This window comes from Lagopus leucura, unplaced genomic scaffold, assembly GCF_019238085.1.
Source record: "Lagopus leucura isolate 7727_CA_CO unplaced genomic scaffold, USGS_WTPT01 Super-Scaffold_100159, whole genome shotgun sequence".
NCBI classification, from domain to species: domain Eukaryota; kingdom Metazoa; phylum Chordata; class Aves; order Galliformes; family Phasianidae; genus Lagopus; species Lagopus leucura.
The window spans coordinates 13,772,701-13,794,168 of NW_024962335.1; the positions used below are offsets into that span (position 1 = coordinate 13,772,701).

Below are 21,468 nucleotides of genomic sequence, written 5' to 3' on the forward strand. Positions count from 1 at the left end.
GTTTTGTTTACACTGACTGCCCACAAACTGTAATTTGCCCCACTGGATGGCAAATCTATTTTACTGTTATTACTGCTTACCCCTTGAGAGTCTTAAATTTTTTACATATTACTCTCCTGAATTATTCCATCCTGAAGGAAACATTGGTTAGTCAGGCAAGCAGAGGGTTAGTGGCAAAATAGATTGTATCCAGTCCTCTCTAATTCTCCCATGGTTCATAACAAAGTAATTGGTCAGTCCTTCATATATGATACTTAGAAAAAACATTGTTTTATTGGATGCTCATCATGTACAAGAGCATTTTGTCATGTTCTTAATGTTTATTAAATACATCCCATTCCCTTGGTTTCCTTTTCAGGTGAAGCCCCTATTGCAAGTAAGCAGACAGGAAGAAGAGATGATGGCCAAGGAAGAAGAACTAATAAAGGTTAAGGAGAAGCAGCTAGCTGCAGAAAATAGACTGAGTGAGATGGAGACATTCCAGGCCCAGGTGAGTTGTGTGTAAAACTCATTCTGTCCACTGCCCTAAGAGCTCCTCCTTTGCTTTAGTGGTCTGATGCATAAGCTGCAGGATTCCTGCTGGCTGAAATATGTGACTTTGCTCTACCTTGTTGGGCTTTGCTTGCCCTTCTCCCCAGCTCAGTTCCTAGTGAATAACTATTGCCTTGTTACAGCCATTGTGTGTAAAGTCTCTTTTGGCTGAGTATTATAGCAAGGTGGTTGAATTCAGCTTTATTGTAAATGGAATTCTTTTTGTTTGGAACAGAGAAGGTGGCAGCAGGTTTGTTTTTCTGCAGGGATGATACTTACTAGCATTACTTTTGTAGGGGAAAATTAAACAGTCTCCTTATTTCAAATGGTCATAATCTCTAGAAGTTTGTTAGGGCTAATGTGAATGGTTTGTGAAGGGAATCAAACACTTAAAAACTGCATTTTGACATTTAATCTTTAACTCATAGCAGGAGACAGCTGAAGTTGTTATAACTGTGGAACATTGGCATATGTACCTTCAGTTAATATAAATTACTTAGTGCTTTGGTAAATTGGAGTTTGTCTTACTGTTGTTTCTGCTTTGTGTACTATGAAGCTAATGGCAGAGAAGATGCAGCTGCAAGAACAGTTGCAAGCAGAAGCTGAACTCTGTGCTGAAGCTGAGGAGATAAGAGCCCGCCTGACAGCCAAGAAGCAGGAGCTGGAGGAAATATGTCATGACTTGGAAGCAAGGGTGGAGGAAGAAGAGGAACGGTGTCAACATCTGCAGGCTGAGAAGAAGAAAATGCAGCAGAACATTCAGGTAATGCATTAGGAATGCCATCTCTGGTAGCAGTAAGCAGGATAATAGGAGTCAGAGTGGTTTGATTTGCCTTATATTTTGGAGGAAATCAGAGGAGTGAGAATAACAATAAAAGAAAAGATTGAAAAATCTAAGCATGGAAATAATGGGGCAGAACAATTCTGATGCCTCAGGCATTGAAACAGTCATTTGGAATGTGTTATTCCATTCTTGGAGGTGAAAGTTATGGCTACTTGTCAAATAACTGGACAAGTTTTTGCTTGAACCAGGTGTTTTGAGAACAGTAGTATTGTTTGCAAAACAGTATTGTTTTCTTCTGCTATAAATTTTATTTACTAAAGTGCAGTTTATTGCATCAAGTCAAGACAGAGAAGTCAATTCTGGAAAGTGCTAATATTACCTTGTAGTAGGGGTTAAAAAAGAAAAAGAAACGTTAAAATTAGAACTTGGCTATTGTGCTGGTTGTATTGGGCAGTGAGCAGCACTGATGAGTTCCTTGCTTTTGTGTTTGTGTTGTGAAGGAACTAGAGGAGCAGCTTGAAGAAGAGGAAAGTGCAAGGCAGAAGTTGCAGCTGGAAAAAGTGACCACAGAGGCCAAATTGAAGAAACTAGAAGAAGATGTGATAGTTCTGGAAGATCAGAATCTCAAATTGGCCAAGGTAAGACTCCTGCAGTTTTCTCTGCAGTCTAAAGACTTTCCAGTGACTCTCTTGGAGCTACTAGCTCCCTTTTTATGGGAAGCTTATGAATTAATTCAATCTGGTGATAAGCAGCTCTAACCTGAATTTATTTATGATATTAGGTGCCTGTCTGTATTTTTTTTACAGACCAGTGTTGTACATTTAAATACAGTTAGTCAAGTTAGCCTTGACTAACTAACAGTAGGTAAGCAAATCTTTTCTGGTACTTTGTTATGCTGGACGGTATCAAGTTACTTCACAAACAGGCTTCCCTTTTGGCTTTTAAAGGGTTGTCAGATACAAATCTGTAAGCCACTGTTTATTGGAGTATTATCTGTAATCCTGAGTGGGTTTGTTTCCTTCCATGTTTCCTTGTTGCAGTAGTAGGCACTAATAACATGGACATCTTTAAGTACAGTCAACTCTGAAAATTTTCCTTTAATTTCAGCAGCTGCCTTGACAATAACTTCTCAATTCTGCAGGAAAAGAAACTGTTGGAAGACAGAATGTCTGAATTTACAACAAACCTAACAGAGGAAGAGGAGAAATCAAAGAGTTTAGCCAAACTCAAGAACAAGCACGAGGCCATGATCACAGACCTGGAAGGTGACATTTTTTTGTATATTTTAAAAAGCAGATCCTGCAGATGAATTGTTTGTTCAGTTTCTTGTTTAAAGCTGGGGAATTTCAATTTCATTTCTAAAGCTTGAGTCTCAATCTGGTTTTTGAAGGGTTAAAAATTAGTCTATAGTGTGTATGCTATTGATTGGTTTGACAGAGCTGTTCAGTGGCTGGGTGAAGGTTATGTGCCTTGTCATCTGAGCCCGTGATCTAAATAAAAGTTCTCTCCAAAGCAGCAGGCCAATGGAGAAGAGAAGCTGGTTCTCTTTCCTCTCCTACTGTGGAAGGGTCTCCACCTTTCTACTTCCAGCAGCATCAGTTTGTCAGGGTTAGTGTGGGTTTTGATGCTCTGTTTGTGCAAGTTCTTCAGAGTTCAAGCTCGATGCACTTTATCATGGGGCTAACCAGGTCAACACAGCAGGAGATAGCCTATTTAGTTGCAGTAAAAGGAGAGCAGTCCTTGTGTTCAGCATCACTTAATGAGTGCCGTGTGGTGTGGGTGTTGGGAGAGACTAGCATTGTGCTTGTTGTTTATTGTTTTTTTACAATGAAGTGGGGAAGGAGGTTTGAATGGAAAATGAGGGAAAGGAAAATTGCACGTGTATCTTTTAAGTGCAAAATAGGCGAGCTGTCTGCATTATCCTGACATAATAATGCACTCCAGCTAGATTTTACAGTTGTATTACCAGGAAAGATATTATTGCCTGAATAGCTTTATCTTCTCTGCCTTGCACAACGTTCTTTGAATGACTTTGTGTCATTGTGCAACTTACTTTGTCCTTATCTCCATTAGAACGTCTTCGACGTGAAGAAAAGCAGAGGCAAGAATTGGAAAAGACTCGTCGAAAGCTTGAAGGAGACTCCAGTGATCTGCATGACCAGATTGCTGAGCTGCAGGCTCAGATTGCAGAACTCAAAATACAGCTGTCCAAGAAGGAAGAGGAGCTGCAGGCAGCCTTAGCTAGGTGAGAATCTGACCCATGGCACTGCCACATTAGGAAGTATTTCTTCTAGTCGTGTGTCTCTTTGGAATCTATGTATTTCAGTCTGTGAACTGGTAGGATTCATATCCTTAGCATCAGAGTTCTTTGGCTGTTACTCACTGCCACATTCTCTATACAGACCTAGACTATCCCTGCAACAAGTTTTGCTGTAGGATTTCAGAGGGTGTTAAAAAATAGTGGCAGGGCACTGTCTCTCTGTGGTAGTTGCTGTGTTTGTCTGTTCAGTGAAGTGTCCAACTTCCATTGTAAAGTGGTGCTTTTTCTTCTGCTTCTGTTCTGCTTCTGTTGTCAGTCTTTCTCTGTCTCCTTCTTTAAGGTAAGTAATTGTGCTCTCTGAAGTATTGAGAGTGAGAGTTAGAACTTAGAATTTTGTGGGTGATCTATGGATCAAAATTTGAAAGTAATCATGTAGAGACCATCTATACCAGCTTTTTTTCTGGATTATTCTTGTAGGAGAGGTGGTTTTCATTTCTGTATGCTTTAAATCTGGCTCTGACCAGATCTCTGTGTTAAACACAGGGTGGAGGAGGAGGCAGCTCAGAAGAACATGGCCCTGAAAAAGATCAGGGAACTTGAGTCCCAGATCACTGAGCTGCAGGAAGACCTGGAGTCAGAGAGAGCTTCCAGGAACAAAGCCGAAAAACAGAAACGAGACCTGGGAGAAGAGCTGGAAGCATTGAAAACAGAGCTAGAAGACACTTTAGATTCTACAGCTGCTCAGCAGGAGCTCAGGTAACTCCAACATGTAGCTGTATCGTATAGTCTGATTTTGTTTTTGACTTCTTTGTTAAAATAAATGCAAGTCTTCATCAGAGCATGCTGGTTAGCAGTCTGATGGCTACAGAAGGAGGCAGTGTGCAAGCTGTAGTCAAGATTGCATTCCCTTATCTGATGTAAGAAAGTTAGTTTGTTCTGTAACCTTAGTGGTGGTGACAGCCCAAACATTCATGCTTTCTGATTTGATTCTTAGCTGAAAACAATGTTGTGGGCTTGTAGTTAAGAAGGGTTCAAAGATAAGTGAAAAGTGTATTTGTAGCATGTAGGGCTAAACAAACCTTGGTGTTTTTCTGCATTAGAGATGCTGTTTGTGGATATGCACATCTGTTTGATTCTCTCCTTGGCATCTAAATAAAAGCTGTGAATTTTGCAGGTCAAAGAGAGAACAAGAAGTAACGGTTTTGAAGAAGACCCTTGAGGATGAGGCGAAGACACATGAGGCTCAGATCCAAGAGATGAGGCAGAAACATTCACAAGCCATTGAAGAATTGGCAGAGCAGTTAGAGCAAACCAAACGGGTATGTGGAACAAGGAATGCAAGACCAAAGCAGTCAGCCTCTCTTGAAGTGATTGTAGTGATAGCTGCTCTATGGCAGTGTTTTAATACATAACACTAGGTTTCTGATGCAGATGCTCTTCGTTCCCTGGTAGATCACTTTGCACTATGAAACATATTACAGTTGTTTTAAGTAGTTGCACTCAGTCATTTATTCCCATCAGGCATCTTATACTGAATAGCCAAAATATTGTGTAGTTCTTTTTCACTGCTAGCATTTGCTGAGCTGTACGACCTTTAATTTGGAAATCTGATGGTGCAAGACTATCTCCTTTATTGTTGTCTGCTCTGATTGTTTAATTGTCTCCTGCTTATCAGGCATTCACATTGCTTTTTTTCTGAGTAAGCAGTCTAAGATTTAGCTGTTAAACATGCAACGTTAGTTTGTTGGAATAATTTGGAGGAAAAAAAAGCGTAATCACTCACTGGATGCATTCTGCTGTATCTTCTGTCTGAGGTATTTTGCTATTTTTTTCCTCCCCTCCAGGTGAAAGCAAATCTTGAAAAAGCAAAACAAGCTCTGGAAAGTGAAAGGGCTGAACTGTCCAATGAAGTAAAGGTACTTCTGCAAGGCAAAGGGGATGCAGAGCACAAGAGGAAAAAAGTAGATGCTCAGCTCCAGGAACTGCAGGTGAAATTTACAGAAGGTGAAAGGGTGAAGACAGAATTGGCTGAGAGGGTGAACAAGTTGCAGGTAAGTGGCATGGGTTTTCCTTATCTTCCGTTGTAGCCAAGGAATAGAGAGAAAAGAAGGTTATAGGGTGGTACCTTCCTATGGTTAAATTGAAAATCTCTCGTTCCTCCAGGGGATAAAGTTCCTACAAAAAAGCACAGGCATAGTTTGCTTCCCAAGACTCAGCAAACTCCTTATCTCATTATCGGTTCAGGCCATTAGGACTGATGTCATTAATGAGCAGCCTTGAGAAGATGCTTCCCTTCAATGTGCAGCAGTTTGTACTGTACTGTTCTGTAACCTTTCAGCTACTTGTGAGCCTAGACTGGCACAGTCTGCTGATTTGGAAGAATGTATCTTGATAGTTTGTAGTGTGGTTGATGGTGAAGAGGATTTACTAAAGGGAGATGTTGAAATTCAGGATTTTCTCCAACTCTCTTCAAGATAAACAAGAAAATCTTTGGTTCACACCAAGCATTGTCTTTTTTGGTGGGCTATCATTAGATGTTTAGCACTGCTGGCATATGTGTAGTCTTCTGGAGTCTGAAAATGTAATTTGGAGTATCTTCATCCAGTCCTGAAGCAAATCATATGTGATAAAGACATAAAGGATGTTGCAATAGAGCCTCTTTTGGGTTCTTCATATTTCATCTCTATTTCATCTGACACGTTTCTTCTCCCAAGAGATGATACACGTGCCTTACTTCTGAGAAGTGCCTTGTTTTTCATTTTCGGGTCTTGCAGCTGTTCATGGCTTTGTTCTTGCTGATGCACTTAATAAGTGATACTCTCATCTCTCCTTCAGGTTGAGCTGGACAATGTCACAGGCCTTTTGAACCAATCTGACAGCAAATCAATCAAATTAGCAAAGGACTTCTCTGCTCTGGAGTCACAGCTTCAGGATACTCAGGTAAGAGCTTTGGAAGCCAAGGCATCCGTATCATCTGTATATCTTACATCCACTGTCACAAATGATCTCAAATAAAGTGAGAAAGCAATCTGTTAAGAACTGACTACACAACACTTCAAAGGTGGCTCTGGCTGTGTTGCTAAGGGGCTGTGCTGCTTGGTATCGAGAGCTTTTCTACAGAAACAAGCACTTTATCTTCCTTCTGCTTCTTCAGTGTATGCAACCTGCTTAGAAGTCTTTCCATGCTTTCCATGTCTTAGAAGTCTTCCTCCATGACCTTTCTTCTTGGGCGTTCTTTGTTGCTAGTACTGAGCTGCAATGCTAGATTCTTGTGTTTGATGTCTTTTTTAATTTCCCTGTGCATGATTTCTAGTAAATCCATAAAGTTAAAGAGAAAAAAAATTATTTCCCATTGGATAATGGGGAAGAAATAGATTCAAATATCTGAGTATTTTTTCCAAGAAAATTCATGCATAATCTTACATTCTGGGATTGAACAAAATAAAATTGTTTACTATTACTAGAATGTGGATCTTTTGGCAAAGCAATGGAGTACCATGCAGAAGACTGGGAGGGAAAGGAAGAGTGCACCAAGCCTTAGATATTAAGTAACTTTGAATGGGCACTGGTGTTCTATCTGCTTAGGACTCTTTTAAAATACAGTCCCAAAGATAATGCACAATTCAAAAGTTACACACTAGTTTGAAGATTGGTTTCTACAAGTCATTCAGCTTAAGTACTGGCAGCAAAAGTTAGTAGATGTTGTTGGTGCCCCAGTTTGGTAAATGACTGCTGTCTTTGAATTCTGCTGAGAGTTAAATTGTTGTTAACCATGGTAAATCTCTTTATCCTGTTGTCCATTTCTGTGATACATGAGTATGAGAAAGTTGTGTAGCAGAGTATGGCCATGTGGGAAAGCTTTTTAATGCTGTTCGTGCTACTCAGAGGACTCCAGAAAGGACTGTGGGTAGCTGTGTGCAGGAAGGCAGTACTTGTGTGGCAAAGAAGTTTACTTTAATCATGAGGGTGTACAGAGAATAGGACCTTTGTCAGTATTTTGTTCCTATACAGACTCACTAGAAGATAGTTACTTAAATTCTATGTTCAATTGTTTGATCTCTGACATGACTAGCATAATTAAACTAAACTTCAAAAGTATTCCTGCTGGAGAGAATGACTGAGGATGGTGAGCCTTTAAATCCTAGGAGATGTGCTGAGTTCCTCTTGGTACTTGTATTGTAGGAGCTGCTGCAGGAGGAGACTCGCCTAAAGCTGAGCTTCAGCACCAAACTGAAGCAAACAGAGGATGAAAAGAATTCTTTGAAAGAGCAACTGGAAGAAGAAGAGGAGGCAAAGAGAAACCTAGAGAAGCAGATCTCTGTTCTTCAGCAACAGGTACAGTCTACCTTCCATAAACCAAACACTTGAAAGGAGAGGAAGTGCAAGCGCAAGTCTGACTTGAAGGAAGTAAAATGTAAATGCAGTGCAGGCATCTAATGAGAGAACCTTTGATGGACAAGGGTGATCCTGCTTACTTGAGTGAGTCTCTGATAACGATCATACAAACTGTAGATTTCTACCCAGGAATTCCTTTGGAATCATTGATACAGTGTTAGTGGTTGTAGATGATTCCTTCAGAGCTCAACAGACTTATTTGCTCAGCTCATCTGATGTCAGTAAACCACATACTGTGTTGTGCTATGTGTGGTGAGGTTCACGTGCAGTCTTTTCTGTCCTTCAGGCAGTAGAGGCCAGGAAGAAGATGGATGATGGTCTGGGCTGCCTTGAGATAGCAGAAGAAGCCAAGAAGAAGCTGCAAAAGGACTTGGAGAGCTTAACTCAGCGTTATGAGGAAAAGATAGCTGCATATGACAAGCTGGAAAAAACAAAGACCCGCCTGCAGCAAGAGCTGGATGACATCACTGTGGACCTGGATCATCAGCGCCAGACAGTTTCCAACCTAGAGAAGAAGCAGAAGAAGTTTGATCAGGTATGACTTCAGTCTCAATCCATTCAGTGTAGGTGCATCTGACTTGGCAGGTTTGCCTCCAAGAATATCTAAACAGTGCTGTTTGGAGAATGTATGTTTTTTTCTGAACTGAGGTATAGCATATAAAGTGGAGAGGGAAGCTGTCATAGAGGGAAACTTGTTTTGTTTCATGCACAAGAAGTTTAGAGATGTGCCTTTTCCCAAAGGGCTTACATTTATATTGACAACAACTTCAAGTTGTAAATGTTGGCTGCAGTTTTTGAGGGGCTGTTGGAACTGATATGTTAGATGCCTAGGGAATCAGGTTTATTCACCGTGGGGTCAGCACATTATTGAAGATGGGACGGTATGCATTTTCTGAAGACAGTTTTTCTTGATTCTTTCTGTCCATGGCAGAATGCTACTTAGAAGGCAGTAACAGAAAAGGTGCATGTTTACCTTGTTAAAAATGGTTTAGTGATTTCTCAAAATTCTGTGCTCCTGTAGCTCTTGGCAGAGGAGAAGAACATCTCTGCCAAATATGCAGAAGAGAGGGACCGTGCTGAAGCTGAAGCCCGTGAGAAGGAGACAAAGGCCCTTTCCCTGGCCAGAGCCCTTGAAGAAGCCATAGAACAGAAAGCTGAGCTGGAACGAGTCAATAAGCAGTTCCGCACAGAGATGGAAGACCTGATGAGTTCAAAGGACGATGTTGGGAAAAGCGTAAGTATGGAGCTAAGGTATCTGCACAGGAAACGTCACAAAGACAATATTGTTAGTTTAATGCTGCAAAATACTTATGCTAGTGTGAGCATGAAGAATTGTAGTAGAGAGAACTGAACGCTTTTGAGGATTCGTGAATGTTAACATTTGTATTACATTAGTGAGCAGGAAAGTTGAGTAGGAAGAGCCTGGAAATGACTCAGATGACGTGATGGTAAACTGAGACTTGTACTGTGATGGAAAAGGTGTGATGTGAGATGAATTAGAGGCTCTGGCAAAGTGAAGGTCGACCTCTCACAATAGCTAGTGATAGGAGTAGAAGGAATGGACTCAAGTTGCACTGAGGGAGGTTCAGGTTGATTACCAGGAAAAATTTATTCTCAGAAAAAGTGGTTAGGCACTGCAATGGGCTGCCCAGTGAGGTGGCGGAGTCACTGTCCCTGGAGGTGTCCAAGAAACATTTAGATGTGGTACTAAGGGACCTGGCTTAGTGGAGAGATATTGGTGGTAGGTGGATAGTTGGACTTGATGGTCTTGGAAGTCTCTTCCAAACTTAGTAGTCATAATCCACGTGGCAGCTTGCAGCTATGTGAGCAGCTGGCTCGGAGGAATATCCCTGCATTAATATAAGGAACAAATACACAGTCCTTGAGTCTTGTCTTGAGTGGCTGCTCTCGGGCTTTTTTGTTCTTAGGATAGGTGAAACTGGGTTTCCCCTTTGAGAAAACCCTGTGTGTGGTACTGTGCTGTAGGTCCATGAGCTGGAGAAGGCTAAGCGAGCCCTGGAGCAGCAGGTGGAGGAGATGAAGACACAGCTGGAAGAGCTGGAGGATGAACTGCAGGCCACAGAGGATGCCAAACTGCGGCTAGAAGTGAATCAACAGGCCATGAAAGCACAGTTTGACCGAGACCTCCTGGGACGTGATGAACAGAATGAAGAGAAGAGGAAACAGCTGATTAGACAAGTAAGAATTGCTTTGTAAATCCTGAAAGCATTCTGCAAAGGCACTTATGCCCAAAGATGGTTGACAGTGCCAATCCACACATCACTGTTAATGATAACTGTCCAGTCAGTGCTGCAAAGGCTTTCCCTTGTATGCATGATTTTTCAAAGAGCCTTTGCCTATCTGAAGATCCCGTGTTGCTTTACTAGTAAGGAATGTCAGCCCTCATCCCTCTGTCAGGAGGGATTAGAACAAGTCACGTGCTTGCACTTGAGTGCAGTTTGTAAGGTGGATGTGAAAAGCAGCTTTGGGGAAATCAAGGAGCTGAAACACTGATGCCTAAATTTCTGTGTACAGGTGCGGGAGATGGAGGTGGAATTGGAAGATGAACGAAAACAACGTTCCATTGCTGTGGCTGCCAGGAAGAAACTAGAGCTGGACCTGAAAGATCTGGAAAGCCATATAGACACTGCTAACAAGAATCGTGATGAAGCCATCAAGCAGCTCCGCAAACTGCAGGTGAGGAACTGCAATTGTTTTAGTTGTCAACGTAAAGCGTATTTACCCAGGGAAATGAGATACAAGATTTCACCTCCTGAGAACCAAGCTTCAGTGTCACAAGAGCAGCAACTTGGTAGCAATTTACCAGGAAAGATTTATTGGCATTTCAAATATCTTTCTAACCCCCTTCTGCCTGTTTAATTCCCTGAGAGACAAGCTGCCGGGAAAGTCTGCTCGAGTGCTTGCCTCATATCAGTGTTTCTGTAAAGGATTATGGAATTGCAGGGCTACAGAGACTTAAAAGAATATGTAGGCCTTCTCCTGCCTGAAACAGTTCTGTCATACCGTTCTAATTCCTACAGGCATGTGTCTGATCTGTTCGTAGGAAAAACGCCAAATCCTCCCTTAGGCCATCCTTTCCACTGCTTCACTAGAAAGCTTCCTGTACTCCTCCCTCCCCATATCTAAGAATTGTTTTCCCCTGCAATTTAAGCAACTCTGTTTGCTTCCGTTACTACTTCTTCTTGTTTCTTGTGAAATGAAGCTAGATGATTCCTTCCTTTTACAGCAGCCTTTCAGGTAGTGAAGACTAATGAAGTCCCCACTTCCACTTTCCCTCCCTGTATTTGCTGTAAGATAAACGTAAGCGTTTGTTCATGCAGGTGCTCTGAAATCCATCCATCTTTGTTCTCCTTTTTCAGGCACAAATGAAGGATTACATGCGGGAACTGGAGGACACGCGTACCTCCAGAGAAGAGATTTTGGCTCAGGCCAAAGAAAACGAGAAGAAGTTGAAGAGCATGGAGGCAGAGATGATCCAATTGCAGGAGGTAATGGCATATGCATGCTAATCAAGGGTTTGTTTGTTTTCTTGACCAGGAACCAAGCATGACGGTTTAAGCTTGAACAGTTGTTCTTTTCCTTTCTTTTGTTTTTTTTTCCCACTCTGCTCAAATATAAGGTCTCTTTCTAATTGCAGAATTCGGTCCTTGCTTGACAGCTGCAATAGAAGTGATGCAAAACAAAGGAAGTTGTGAAGTGGGAGGGAAACAAGCCAGGTCTTATAATTCAGTCTGGATCTAGCTAGAGGCTGTACCACCCATTACTAGTAACTTCTTTTTCCTGTGCTGCATTAGTTAGTTGGTCACTTCCCTTTGCTGTCTCGTTTTCATTCCAGGAACTTGCAGCTGCTGAGCGTGCCAAGCGCCAGGCCCAGCAAGAAAGGGATGAGCTGGCTGATGAGATTGCCAACAGCAGTGGTAAAGGGTGAGTAATGTTCCCTGCTCAAGAGTGGAGGAGCTGTTTGGAGAAAATACTTTGCAGGTTGTTGTTAGACGGCAGTGTGTACTGCATCCTCTGTGCTTTCAGAAGACGGAGCTTATTTTATAAAATGAGAAGAGGCAGGTTTTCCCCCGAGGCATGAATGCTGCCAACATCACGTGAATGTCTGTGTGTCCTACAGAGCGCTGGCCATGGAGGAAAAGAGACGCCTGGAAGCTCGGATAGCGCAGCTGGAGGAGGAGCTGGAGGAGGAGCAGGGCAACACTGAGATAATCAATGACCGGCTCAAGAAGGCAAATCTTCAGGTACTTACACGGGCTGGATGTGTGAGCAGATGCTCTCTAACCTGTGTAAATTGTCAGACTGTGCTCTGAAAAATGTCAGCTGCTGCTCTGTGGATGTTACGGGCCCTGGAAAGTCTGTAGACATGAGCAAGGTGAAACACTTGAATGCCACAACAGAGAAAACGCGGTGGGCAGTTGGAGCTCATGTTAACTCACTGGTTCTGATCCTGGAGTATTAAATGATTTTGGTAGCTGGAACCATCTCCAAAGTCTATCAGGAATTTCCGGTCCTTTTTTTTTTTTTCTTTCCTTTTTTCTTTTTTTTAAATTGAGGATCTATGAGAATTATGTTCTGCAGTCTGCTTTTCTATCTTGGCGTGCTGAACAGTGCCACAGTGTGTTTGGAAAGCGACTTTTCCGCCAGTTCTATGCTTCTTCAAATGGACTATCCATATGGAATTTGTTAGGCTGCTATAGAAACAGTGATCCTAATCTGTCTGTTCTCTGCTGTGCTTTATCTTTCCGACTTTAGGAGTCAGGCATGCTGTTCTGTTAGCTCTCTAAAGCCAAGAACCTAGGCTGATGGTTTTCCAAGGGGTGGCTCTACTCCAAAGAACATAGCTCTCTACTTGACTATCAGCCAGAGCCCTGGGTTGGAAGTGGATCGAGTTTTTGCCCTTTCATCTTTGAAAGTCAGTAGTTTTAGGCTGCTTCTTTGTAGCTGAAGCAGACAGACAGCAAGTAAGCGATAGATCAGTAAAGCACATATATTGAATTCACTTGCCTTCAGGATGGATGCAGTTCACTAGGACTGGTAACTATTAAGTTGTTCAGTGCCAGACTGCTCCTTCACCCAAGAGAGGCACGTGATTGGCAAACATAGTACTAAGAGGAGGTTGATAAGCCTGTTTTTCAAGTAATTACTTTAAAAAGTTGGAATAAGCTAAGAAATTTTGAGAAGTAGTTTGTATCTCTGTCTACAGACAGCTCCTCCTGTAGCAGAGCTATCCCAGGTGTTCAGCTCACCCTGAGGGTCCTTTTTCTTTGCACATCAGCACGTGTCTGAGAAACAAATCAGCCCTTCAGGCTGGGACACCCGATATGCTCAGCGCTGCTTCTCTCCACAGATTGATCAGATGAATGCCGACCTGAACGCTGAGCGCAGCAATGCCCAGAAGAATGAGAATGCTCGCCAGCAGATGGAGCGCCAGAACAAGGAGCTTAAGCTTAAACTGCAGGAGATGGAGAGTGCAGTGAAGTCCAAGTACAAGGCTACCATCACGGCCTTGGAAGCCAAGATAGTGCAGCTGGAAGAGCAATTGGACATGGAGACCAAGTATGTCCTGGCCAGAACTCTGGTTGTTTTACAAGCACCCAGGAATTTTAAGCCCTTCTGAGCCAATACTAACTTGTCAGTATGAGGGGCTCACCGTAGAGGTACTGGGTAGTTCTTCCTTGCCCTCATTGTAGAGACTTTTAACTTTAGCCAATCTTAAGCAGTCCTAAAGCAGCAGCTGTGATTGCGCTGTTGCTGCTCCTCTATAGCTTCAGGAAAAAGTATCTGTGGTGGCACCAATAGCTTTTGGTACCTTTTAATCATCTCTAGGAAACATCACTTCCCATCCTTTTTTTTTTTTTTTTTTTTTTGGTAATCAAAAATTAGTGTGACTTCTGCCGTCCTCTTTGTTTCCAACTTACCCGTGTCAGGTCTTCTGGTTGGGGACAGCGGGGGATAAATTCATGTCTGAGCTGTTGGCTGTATTTCTGTGCAGGGAGCGCCAGGCTGCCAGCAAGCAAGTGCGCCGTGCCGAGAAGAAGCTGAAAGATATATTGCTGCAGGTGGATGATGAGAGGCGCAATGCTGAGCAATTCAAAGATCAGGTGTGTGTGTGTGGTTACCTACAGCATTGTAGAGTCTGCTGGTGGGAGGGTTTCCCTTCTATGGTCGAGGCATCCTCCGTATTTAAGAGAAATTTAAGAAAAGCTTGGAGCTGTCAAGTCCTAGGCAGCTTCTTTCAGGAAGGGGAGACTTGGGAAACTGTTCTTTTTGCCACTGTGCTGTAAGTGAGGGAACACTGATCTTTATCCCTGCCCGTTCTCAGGCGGACAAGGCGAACATGCGCTTGAAGCAGCTGAAACGGCAGCTTGAGGAAGCAGAAGAGGAGGCCCAGAGAGCCAACGCGTCCCGCAGGAAGCTCCAGCGTGAACTGGACGATGCCACTGAAACAGCTGATGCAATGAATAGAGAGGTCAGCTCCCTCAAGAGCAAACTCAGGTAAGGCAGAGCATTGGGTGCAGTACCTCGGCAGCCGGCGCAGCATAGGCTTGCTGTAGCTGCCCACGGCAAACAGTCTGTTTTCTCTCCTTTTTCCCAAGCCTGCCGTGTCTGGTGAGCGCAGTAAATCTTGTGTTATGTAGTATCTGACACACTGTGTGTCTTTCCCTAGGCGTGGGGACCTGCCCTTTGTCGTCACACGTCGGCTTGTGAGGAAGGGTACAGGAGAGTGCTCCGATGAGGAAGTGGACGGCAAGGCAGAAGCTGGTGATGCCAAAGCTACTGAATAAAGTCCTCTCATTGTGCCCAGGTTACACATGATGGAATGACCCATCCACCCTCCCCTTTTCCATTGGACTTTCTGCAAACCCTCTCCTCTTAAATTGGCTGGGGATCTGCAGAGCAAGTCCAGCTCTGTGTATCTGGAGCCATCGGGCATCTGTGTTCCTCGTTTCCTCCTCTTTCCAGTTTCCTAATCCTCTTTGTATTTAATGCCAAAGAGTTGGGGCTCTAAAATCTGAATGGCAGTTTGGCATCTACAAAGTCGTGTAAGACTGTCTGTGCCACGTCTGCTGAAGAATCCTTACACAATTTGGAGGGAGTGGGTTAGGGAAAGATTATTTTTGCTGTAAATCTCCTTTTTGTCTTCAGATGCTAGCTGCAGGGAAGCTCCTTCCTGTATTCTTTCCCCTCCCTCTTTGTTTGCTTTCGGCAATCATGTTCAGTGACCTCAGACTTCTGCCTCTTTTAATCTGCCCACCCACACGGTTTGGGAGCAGTTTCAGGAAAAACGGTGTGCTTTGGCCATGGCAACTCACCCTTTCTTCTTTCACACGATTCCAGGGAGGGGTGAAGAGGGAAACCCCTCTTGGGACTTACCTGGAGGACTTGCCAAAGTTGTCTTTTTTTTTTTTTAACTTCCTTCCCCTTTCTCTTTTTTCTTTTCTTTTCTTTTTTTTTTTTTTCTTTTTCCCTCCCATCCTTTCTCCTCATTTTTACTGTCTGGACAGATCTCTGAAGTGCAATGATGTCCCGTTAGTGTCTCTGCGTCTGAGCGGTTTCATCTAAGGTAGTGTGGACCAGTAGTTAATGACAGGCTGGGGAAGCAGAACAATATCCTCGTCCTTGTCTGAGAATCTCTAGGGACCAAATATATTTAATGGTAATAGAATCTAGGGGAATTTAATAGGGTAGTGGGCAGAGGGTGGGGATGAGGGGAGGGAAATCCCTCTTTTATTGACATGTCCAAGCCTCTTGCACCTGCTCTATAACCAGGGGTTGGGATTAGTTATTGTGCACCATTGACTAAGAGTATATTAAAAACCCTTTAATCTGCACAGATATATGTAAGGCCTTTGTATCTCTCGTAATAAGTAATTAAGATAAAAAATAAAGGTCTTTATCACTGCCTTTCTATTGGGACCATGGTTATATAGAGATAGTCTTTACTTTTCTACACCGTTACACTGGTTGCTGGATTTACCTGTATTCTTAACCATATTGTATATGCTGCATTTAGACCTACTTAAGAGCAGAGTAAAAATAATTAAGTATGAAGCGCCATGCCGTATGCCTGAAGCGCTCTAAATGCAGGAGCCTCGTGTCCCAATTGCTGTCACAAGAAAATTTTAATTTTTTTTTTTATATATATATATAATAAAAGTGCCTTAGCATGTGCCTCAGCTGTGTGTCACCACTACAGTCAGTAATGGATTACTGGTGCTCCACTGATGTTACCAATAAAGATTATCCATGTGCTGCAATCTGTGTGCCTGCGTTGCCGTTCCCTCCTTCCCCAGGTGCAGTGAGGACCTCGTGCACCGCTCCCACAGCACACCTGGTGTCATCACAGCGTTGGCCTGGCCCCGGCAGCAGAGCTGCACAGTTTCCTGATGCTGAAATTGGATGTCGGTGTATCACTGTGGCAGCCGGCAGCGGCCAACAGCGTGGATTTTGGAGGAAGACAACACACCTCTGCTGTGTGTGTGTGAGTGAACGTGTGCTTCAGGAGTGTGAGCTGTCCGAAGCGTGGCGCTCTGCACCTGGGCTGAGCCGGTTCTGTTCCTGGGCTGAATGCGGTGTTTCGCAGCTACAAATCAATTCTCAGCTTTTATTTCCCATCTCTATAGTAACTGGGAAGTGAAGTTAGCGGAGGAGGTGATGGATGTCTCAACGTCTGTTTTATCAATGGATTGGCAAAACCTGCCCTTCGCTCAGCTTCTAGCTCATCCCCGAAAAATCCTACCTTTTGTAACGTTTTGGATAGAATTGAAGAAGGAGCTTGTGACTGTGTTCGTATTCTGATCAATGGCCACTTCAGCTGCCTCAGGCCCTCCTGTTCTTAGGGTGGTACAGATTAAATCTGCTGGAGCAACCTCTGGAGCCCTGACCACTGCCTTGGCAGCATCACACCTGTGGCTGGGCTGGGGCCTGATCTTACAGCTCATCCATGGGCCTGGAATGGTCTCCAACTGGCAGAGGTTTAAACCTTGGTGAGAAAGAGCCTTGAGCAGCAGTGAGCCGAAGCGCTGGGGCTGCTGGAAAATGAGAATGTAGCCTACAGTAAAATGGCAAGAATCAAAGTGCTGCCTCCAGGGGGTGGCATTTGTCTAAGCAACGCTGAGAGCAGAAAAAGTACTGTCTCTAAAGCCTGAGTTGGGTAGAGGGGGAAAAAAACACGGGGCATGCAGAAACGAAGCTTTGAAGATTGATGGTGCATGACGGGTGCTGTGCTGGGGCCCTACCTGTTGGTCCTACCTCAGGGCTGACTGCAGAGTGTGTTGGAAGGACCCGAATGAGAGTGGAGTACGTGGATGTAGTTCTAGAAGATGGAGTGACTGGCAGTGACGTTTCAAGCATTCCCATCCCTGCACCAGGCTTGTGCTGGCTCAAAGGTTCATGGGTCTGCTGTAAACCGGATCATTAAATATAATAACACTGACTAAAAATAGTCCTCCTGGTGATGCAGGCTACAGCATGCGCTTGTTGTAGCAGCAGATTGGAGCAGGCAGGATGATCAGCTGTGGGGATGTGGAGTCAAATAACCAAACCTGCAACATCCCTTCCTGGGCTGAGGGTGGATGTCCTCCAGCAGAGCTGCTTTCAGCTGAGCCCCGAGCCACAGCCCCTGACCTGCCAGGCTTGCGATGAGGATTTTGTCTTCCTGCATTTCTCCTCTATCTCAGATGCCTGCTCTGGCACTTGAGAGCCCAGCTGTGCTGCCTCCTTGAAAAGCTTTGGATGCAAAACTTGCTGTTGGACCTTATAGCAGTATTCCCAGCTTCAGAATAGAGAGTTGATGCTGGTTGATGGCTGCTTGCTGTCCGCCTGCACCGTTTTTTTTTCCTTCCCCCTGATACCAACAATGGGCACAAAAGCAGAAGGAAAAGGAGAAAAAAGCCTCCAGTCCTGAACTTGTGACTGCCCGGACCTTGCTGCCATTCTGAGCTGGTGTGGCTGGGCAAAGCAAGCAACTGAGCACCAAAGGGGAAAGAGAGCTGTGAAGGAGATTCTTCTTAGCCTGGAGAAGCTGTGGTGCCCCATCCCTGGAGATTCAAGGCCAGGTTGGATGGAGCCCTGGGCAGCCTGAACTGGGGGGTGGCAGCCCTGCCTGTGGCTGGGGGTTGGGGCTGGGTGGGCTTTGAGGTCCCTTCCATCCCACGCCATTCTGGGATTCAATGATCCTGTGATACACAGCTCAAGCAATGAGGGCCTGGCACAGCAGAGGGGGAGATGCTGGCATCTCCATCATAGGCACAGGGCGCTTCACGTCTGCAACATCCAAATGCACAGAGAAGGCCAGGTAATGAGCAGCGAGGTGAAGGCAGGGATGTCTTTGCCTGGATTACTGTTCTGTTGGAGGCTGCTGCCTGCTCTGCTCATTGCCTGGGATGCTGCCACCTGCACCTGCCCACAGCAGGCTCTGGCCCAGCGCTATTGCTATCACTCGGCCCCAGGGAAGAACAAGAGAGGGAAAATGGAGAAGTGATGATGATGGAGCAGCTGGCTTCATGCTTCTGTTTTTCTCATCATTTAGCTCTGTGCTGTTAATTAATCTGAAATTATACTGCAGGGGGCTTCATCCGGCACGGCCTTAATTGACTTTTGATGGAAACCTCACTCAAGAGGGTGTTCTGACAGGGTGCATCACTCAGGATAAGTGGATCGCTCTCCTAAACCCTGTTCTTAGGGAGAGAGACACAACTCCCATATCTGACTGTAAGGCTGGGCTGAAGTGGAGCTCTGCAGACAGTTGATGGGGTGGTGGTGCCTAGAGGGGGGGTGTGCCTGGAAGCAGCCCAGTGCCAAACAACACAGGCACAGGGCAGCTGGGCCTGAAGCAGGCTGAGCCCTGCTTTTCACAGAATCATGGAAGTTGGAAAAAAAATCTCTTAAGATCACCCGGTTCAACCTGCAGCCCATCCCCACCATGCCCACTGACCATGTCCTCAGTGCCACATCCACAAGGCTCTGGAACACCTCCCTGGGCAGGCTGTGCCACTGCAGCACTGCTCCTTCTAAGAAGAAATTTTCTCTGATATCCAACCTGAACTTCCCCTGAATTCACTTTTGGGTGAAGTGACGGCTTGATGCAGGGAAAAGAACCAGCCCTTGGAGCTGTGATTGAAGAAATGTGCTTCCTGCTCTTTGCTCCTGCTGTATCCAGGGAAACATCCTGTGTGCTGCCTTACAAAGCAGCATCACACAGTGCAGAGCCCACCTTCTACTTCTTTCCCCACAGTTCCTGGCACGGAGTGCTCCTGTTGCTGCAGTAGGGAAGGCAGCCTTCCTACAGCATGCTCCAAGGCACTGAGGCCACCTCTTCCCTCCAGAGCCCATTTTCCCATCTCTGCCCCACTCAACAAGCAGGATAGGGCCCTGGCCAAGCCACTGGGCCCTGTGAGATGCTCCAGCCTCCTGAGGCCAGCTGATGGGCACGTGTCAGAAGCTACTTTCAGTTCCCGCTCAGCACTTCCCCCTGCAGCGCAACAGGCTGAGAGGGCTGCATTCCTGATGCCAGACCAGACCCAACCTGCCTGCAGCAGAGGAGTTAGAACTGGATCATCTTTGAGGTCCGTTCCAAACCAAGACATTCTACAATTCTAAATCTGAACATTTGTAAGAGAGAGGTTGCACTTCCTTGCATCCTTCTATGTGCCTCATACTGTGAAGGAGAGCCCTGCAGAAGGTTACTCCAGCCCACGTGGCAGGCTGAAAAACTTCCCGAAGCACCTGGGCTTCTGCTCCAGCACATTGCTGGCTCGTGTTCAGCATGGCATCCACCAGCACCCTGGGACCTTTCTGCCAAGTTGTTTTGCAGTTGGGTGGCCCCTTACGCGTATGTGTGTACAGCTGCATGGATGTGAGTTGGCACTGCGTGGGTACTATCCAGGGTAAAGTCCATTGTGCAGGTATTGTGGTTAACCTAAGCAAACAATGCAAGCTGAGTGCTGCGGTCAGATGCAAAGGAAAGGCAGGCGTGCAGCTGGGACACCCAATGAGCTGCTGCCTGGAGAAGGGGAACCGGGGAGAAAAGACACCCTATGCCTCTAAAAACCAGTGTCAGAGAGTTTGGGTGACAACCCTATGGTGCTGTGCAACGACGTGGCTGTCGCTGGCACTGCAGCTGCCTTTATTCAGGTGCCCTACCTGCTGAAGGATGCACACAGATTGCTTCCAGCTTTCCCCTCGCAAAGTCAGGGGCTCCACCGCAGTTTGGCAGCAGCAGCCTCGTGTGTCCCCCTCTGCACTGCACCCAGGGTGATAAGGTTTTACTTTGGCTTCAGCCTGCAGCCCCGCTCTCCTCCCCGGCAGCAGCTCAGCAGGCAGGGCTGGGAGAAGGGGCTGGAGAACATGCCTAAATATGGCCGCGTTCCTGCGGGCTGCGGGGCCCCAGCAGCGCTGCGAGGCTCCCAAGGTCTGTGCAGCACCAGGAGGAGCTGCAGGCCCGGCCCCCTCCCGATGCGTTTGGATTTTTTTTGCCGTTTCTCGTGTAGAAATCTGCAATCTATTGCCTGGGCCAGCAGGCTTGGCACCCTTTGGCCGCCCAGAAAATTGCATTAGGCGTTTGTGTTTCCTGTAGTGGATTATGGGTTGTCTGAGATTTCTGTAATTCGGGGAGAGAGAGCTTGACTTCTTTTTCAGTAGGGGCTCCAAATTGCATTTGAAATAATTGCGTTGTGCTGGAGGCAAGGGAGCGCTGGAGCGGGCTGATGTGCTCCCAGCAGCAGCTTCTTCCACCCACCGCTGTGTGCACCCAGAGCCCACACGGCCCTGCAGCTCTTGCCCAGACCAGGAGCCCCTCGGTGACCTCAGGGACTGCAGTGATATTTCCTGGGCTGAAGGTTAAGCAAGAGCCTCGATGCAGCGCTGAGTCACAAGGGGAGGATTTGTCTGCGCTCTGACCATCGGTTATCTCATCCCAGCTGGCTCTGCACTCGTGCACACATCAGGTTTTTAGGCAAACTCCTAGGATTTGTGTGGATGTGACATCTATGGGGGATTTCCCTATGAAGTGGGGCTCCCCACCAGTGGGTGGTGGGCACAATGGGCTCCACAAGACAGCGTTCACAGCCCCAAATGTTTGGAGTACGCTCTCAGGCAGAGGATTTGAATTTTGGGTGTTCCTATGTGGAGGAATATCATCAGTTGGACCCGATGATCATTACAGGTCCTTCCAGTTTAGTACTCTGTAATTCTGTGGCATGAGTAGCTCACCCCATGGTCCCTGATGTAGGAAAGCCAGGCCGAGCAGCCAGCAGGTGGAGGCACCCGTAAGGCACAGCGGGAGCTGCGATGCTCAGCATGCCTGCCCGGACACGTGGAAATATGGGCTGAAAGCTGAGACCAAGGAAAATCTGAGGAATGGAACTGGAAAAAGTCTGCGAGCACGAAGTACACAAAGGGCTAAAACTTGAGCAGCAGAAGAGGAGGGGCCTGCAGAATGTTTGGAATAGCGAAAAGCTGGAGCAATGCTGGC

General features: G+C 45.5%; 1 protein-coding gene across 1 annotated transcript in view; it reads left to right on the plus strand.

Moving 5' to 3' along the window:
• Nucleotides 1-16,252, plus strand: part of MYH9 (myosin heavy chain 9) — a 68,770-nt gene extending 52,518 nt beyond the window's left edge. The window contains exons 21-41 of the mRNA XM_042889530.1: nt 359-490; nt 1,088-1,294; nt 1,816-1,953; nt 2,457-2,580; nt 3,389-3,560; nt 4,119-4,331; nt 4,750-4,894; nt 5,420-5,626; nt 6,411-6,515; nt 7,758-7,910; nt 8,257-8,505; nt 8,992-9,204; nt 9,957-10,169; nt 10,506-10,667; nt 11,351-11,479; nt 11,827-11,915; nt 12,112-12,235; nt 13,342-13,550; nt 13,987-14,095; nt 14,317-14,489; nt 14,662-16,252. Of these exons, the coding sequence (XP_042745464.1) occupies nt 359-490; nt 1,088-1,294; nt 1,816-1,953; nt 2,457-2,580; nt 3,389-3,560; nt 4,119-4,331; nt 4,750-4,894; nt 5,420-5,626; nt 6,411-6,515; nt 7,758-7,910; nt 8,257-8,505; nt 8,992-9,204; nt 9,957-10,169; nt 10,506-10,667; nt 11,351-11,479; nt 11,827-11,915; nt 12,112-12,235; nt 13,342-13,550; nt 13,987-14,095; nt 14,317-14,489; nt 14,662-14,779 (3,384 nt within the window). The 3' untranslated portion in view covers nt 14,780-16,252. The remainder of the gene's footprint in view (nt 1-358; nt 491-1,087; nt 1,295-1,815; nt 1,954-2,456; nt 2,581-3,388; nt 3,561-4,118; nt 4,332-4,749; nt 4,895-5,419; nt 5,627-6,410; nt 6,516-7,757; nt 7,911-8,256; nt 8,506-8,991; nt 9,205-9,956; nt 10,170-10,505; nt 10,668-11,350; nt 11,480-11,826; nt 11,916-12,111; nt 12,236-13,341; nt 13,551-13,986; nt 14,096-14,316; nt 14,490-14,661) is intronic.
• The last annotated feature ends 5,216 nt before the right edge of the window (nt 16,253-21,468 follow it).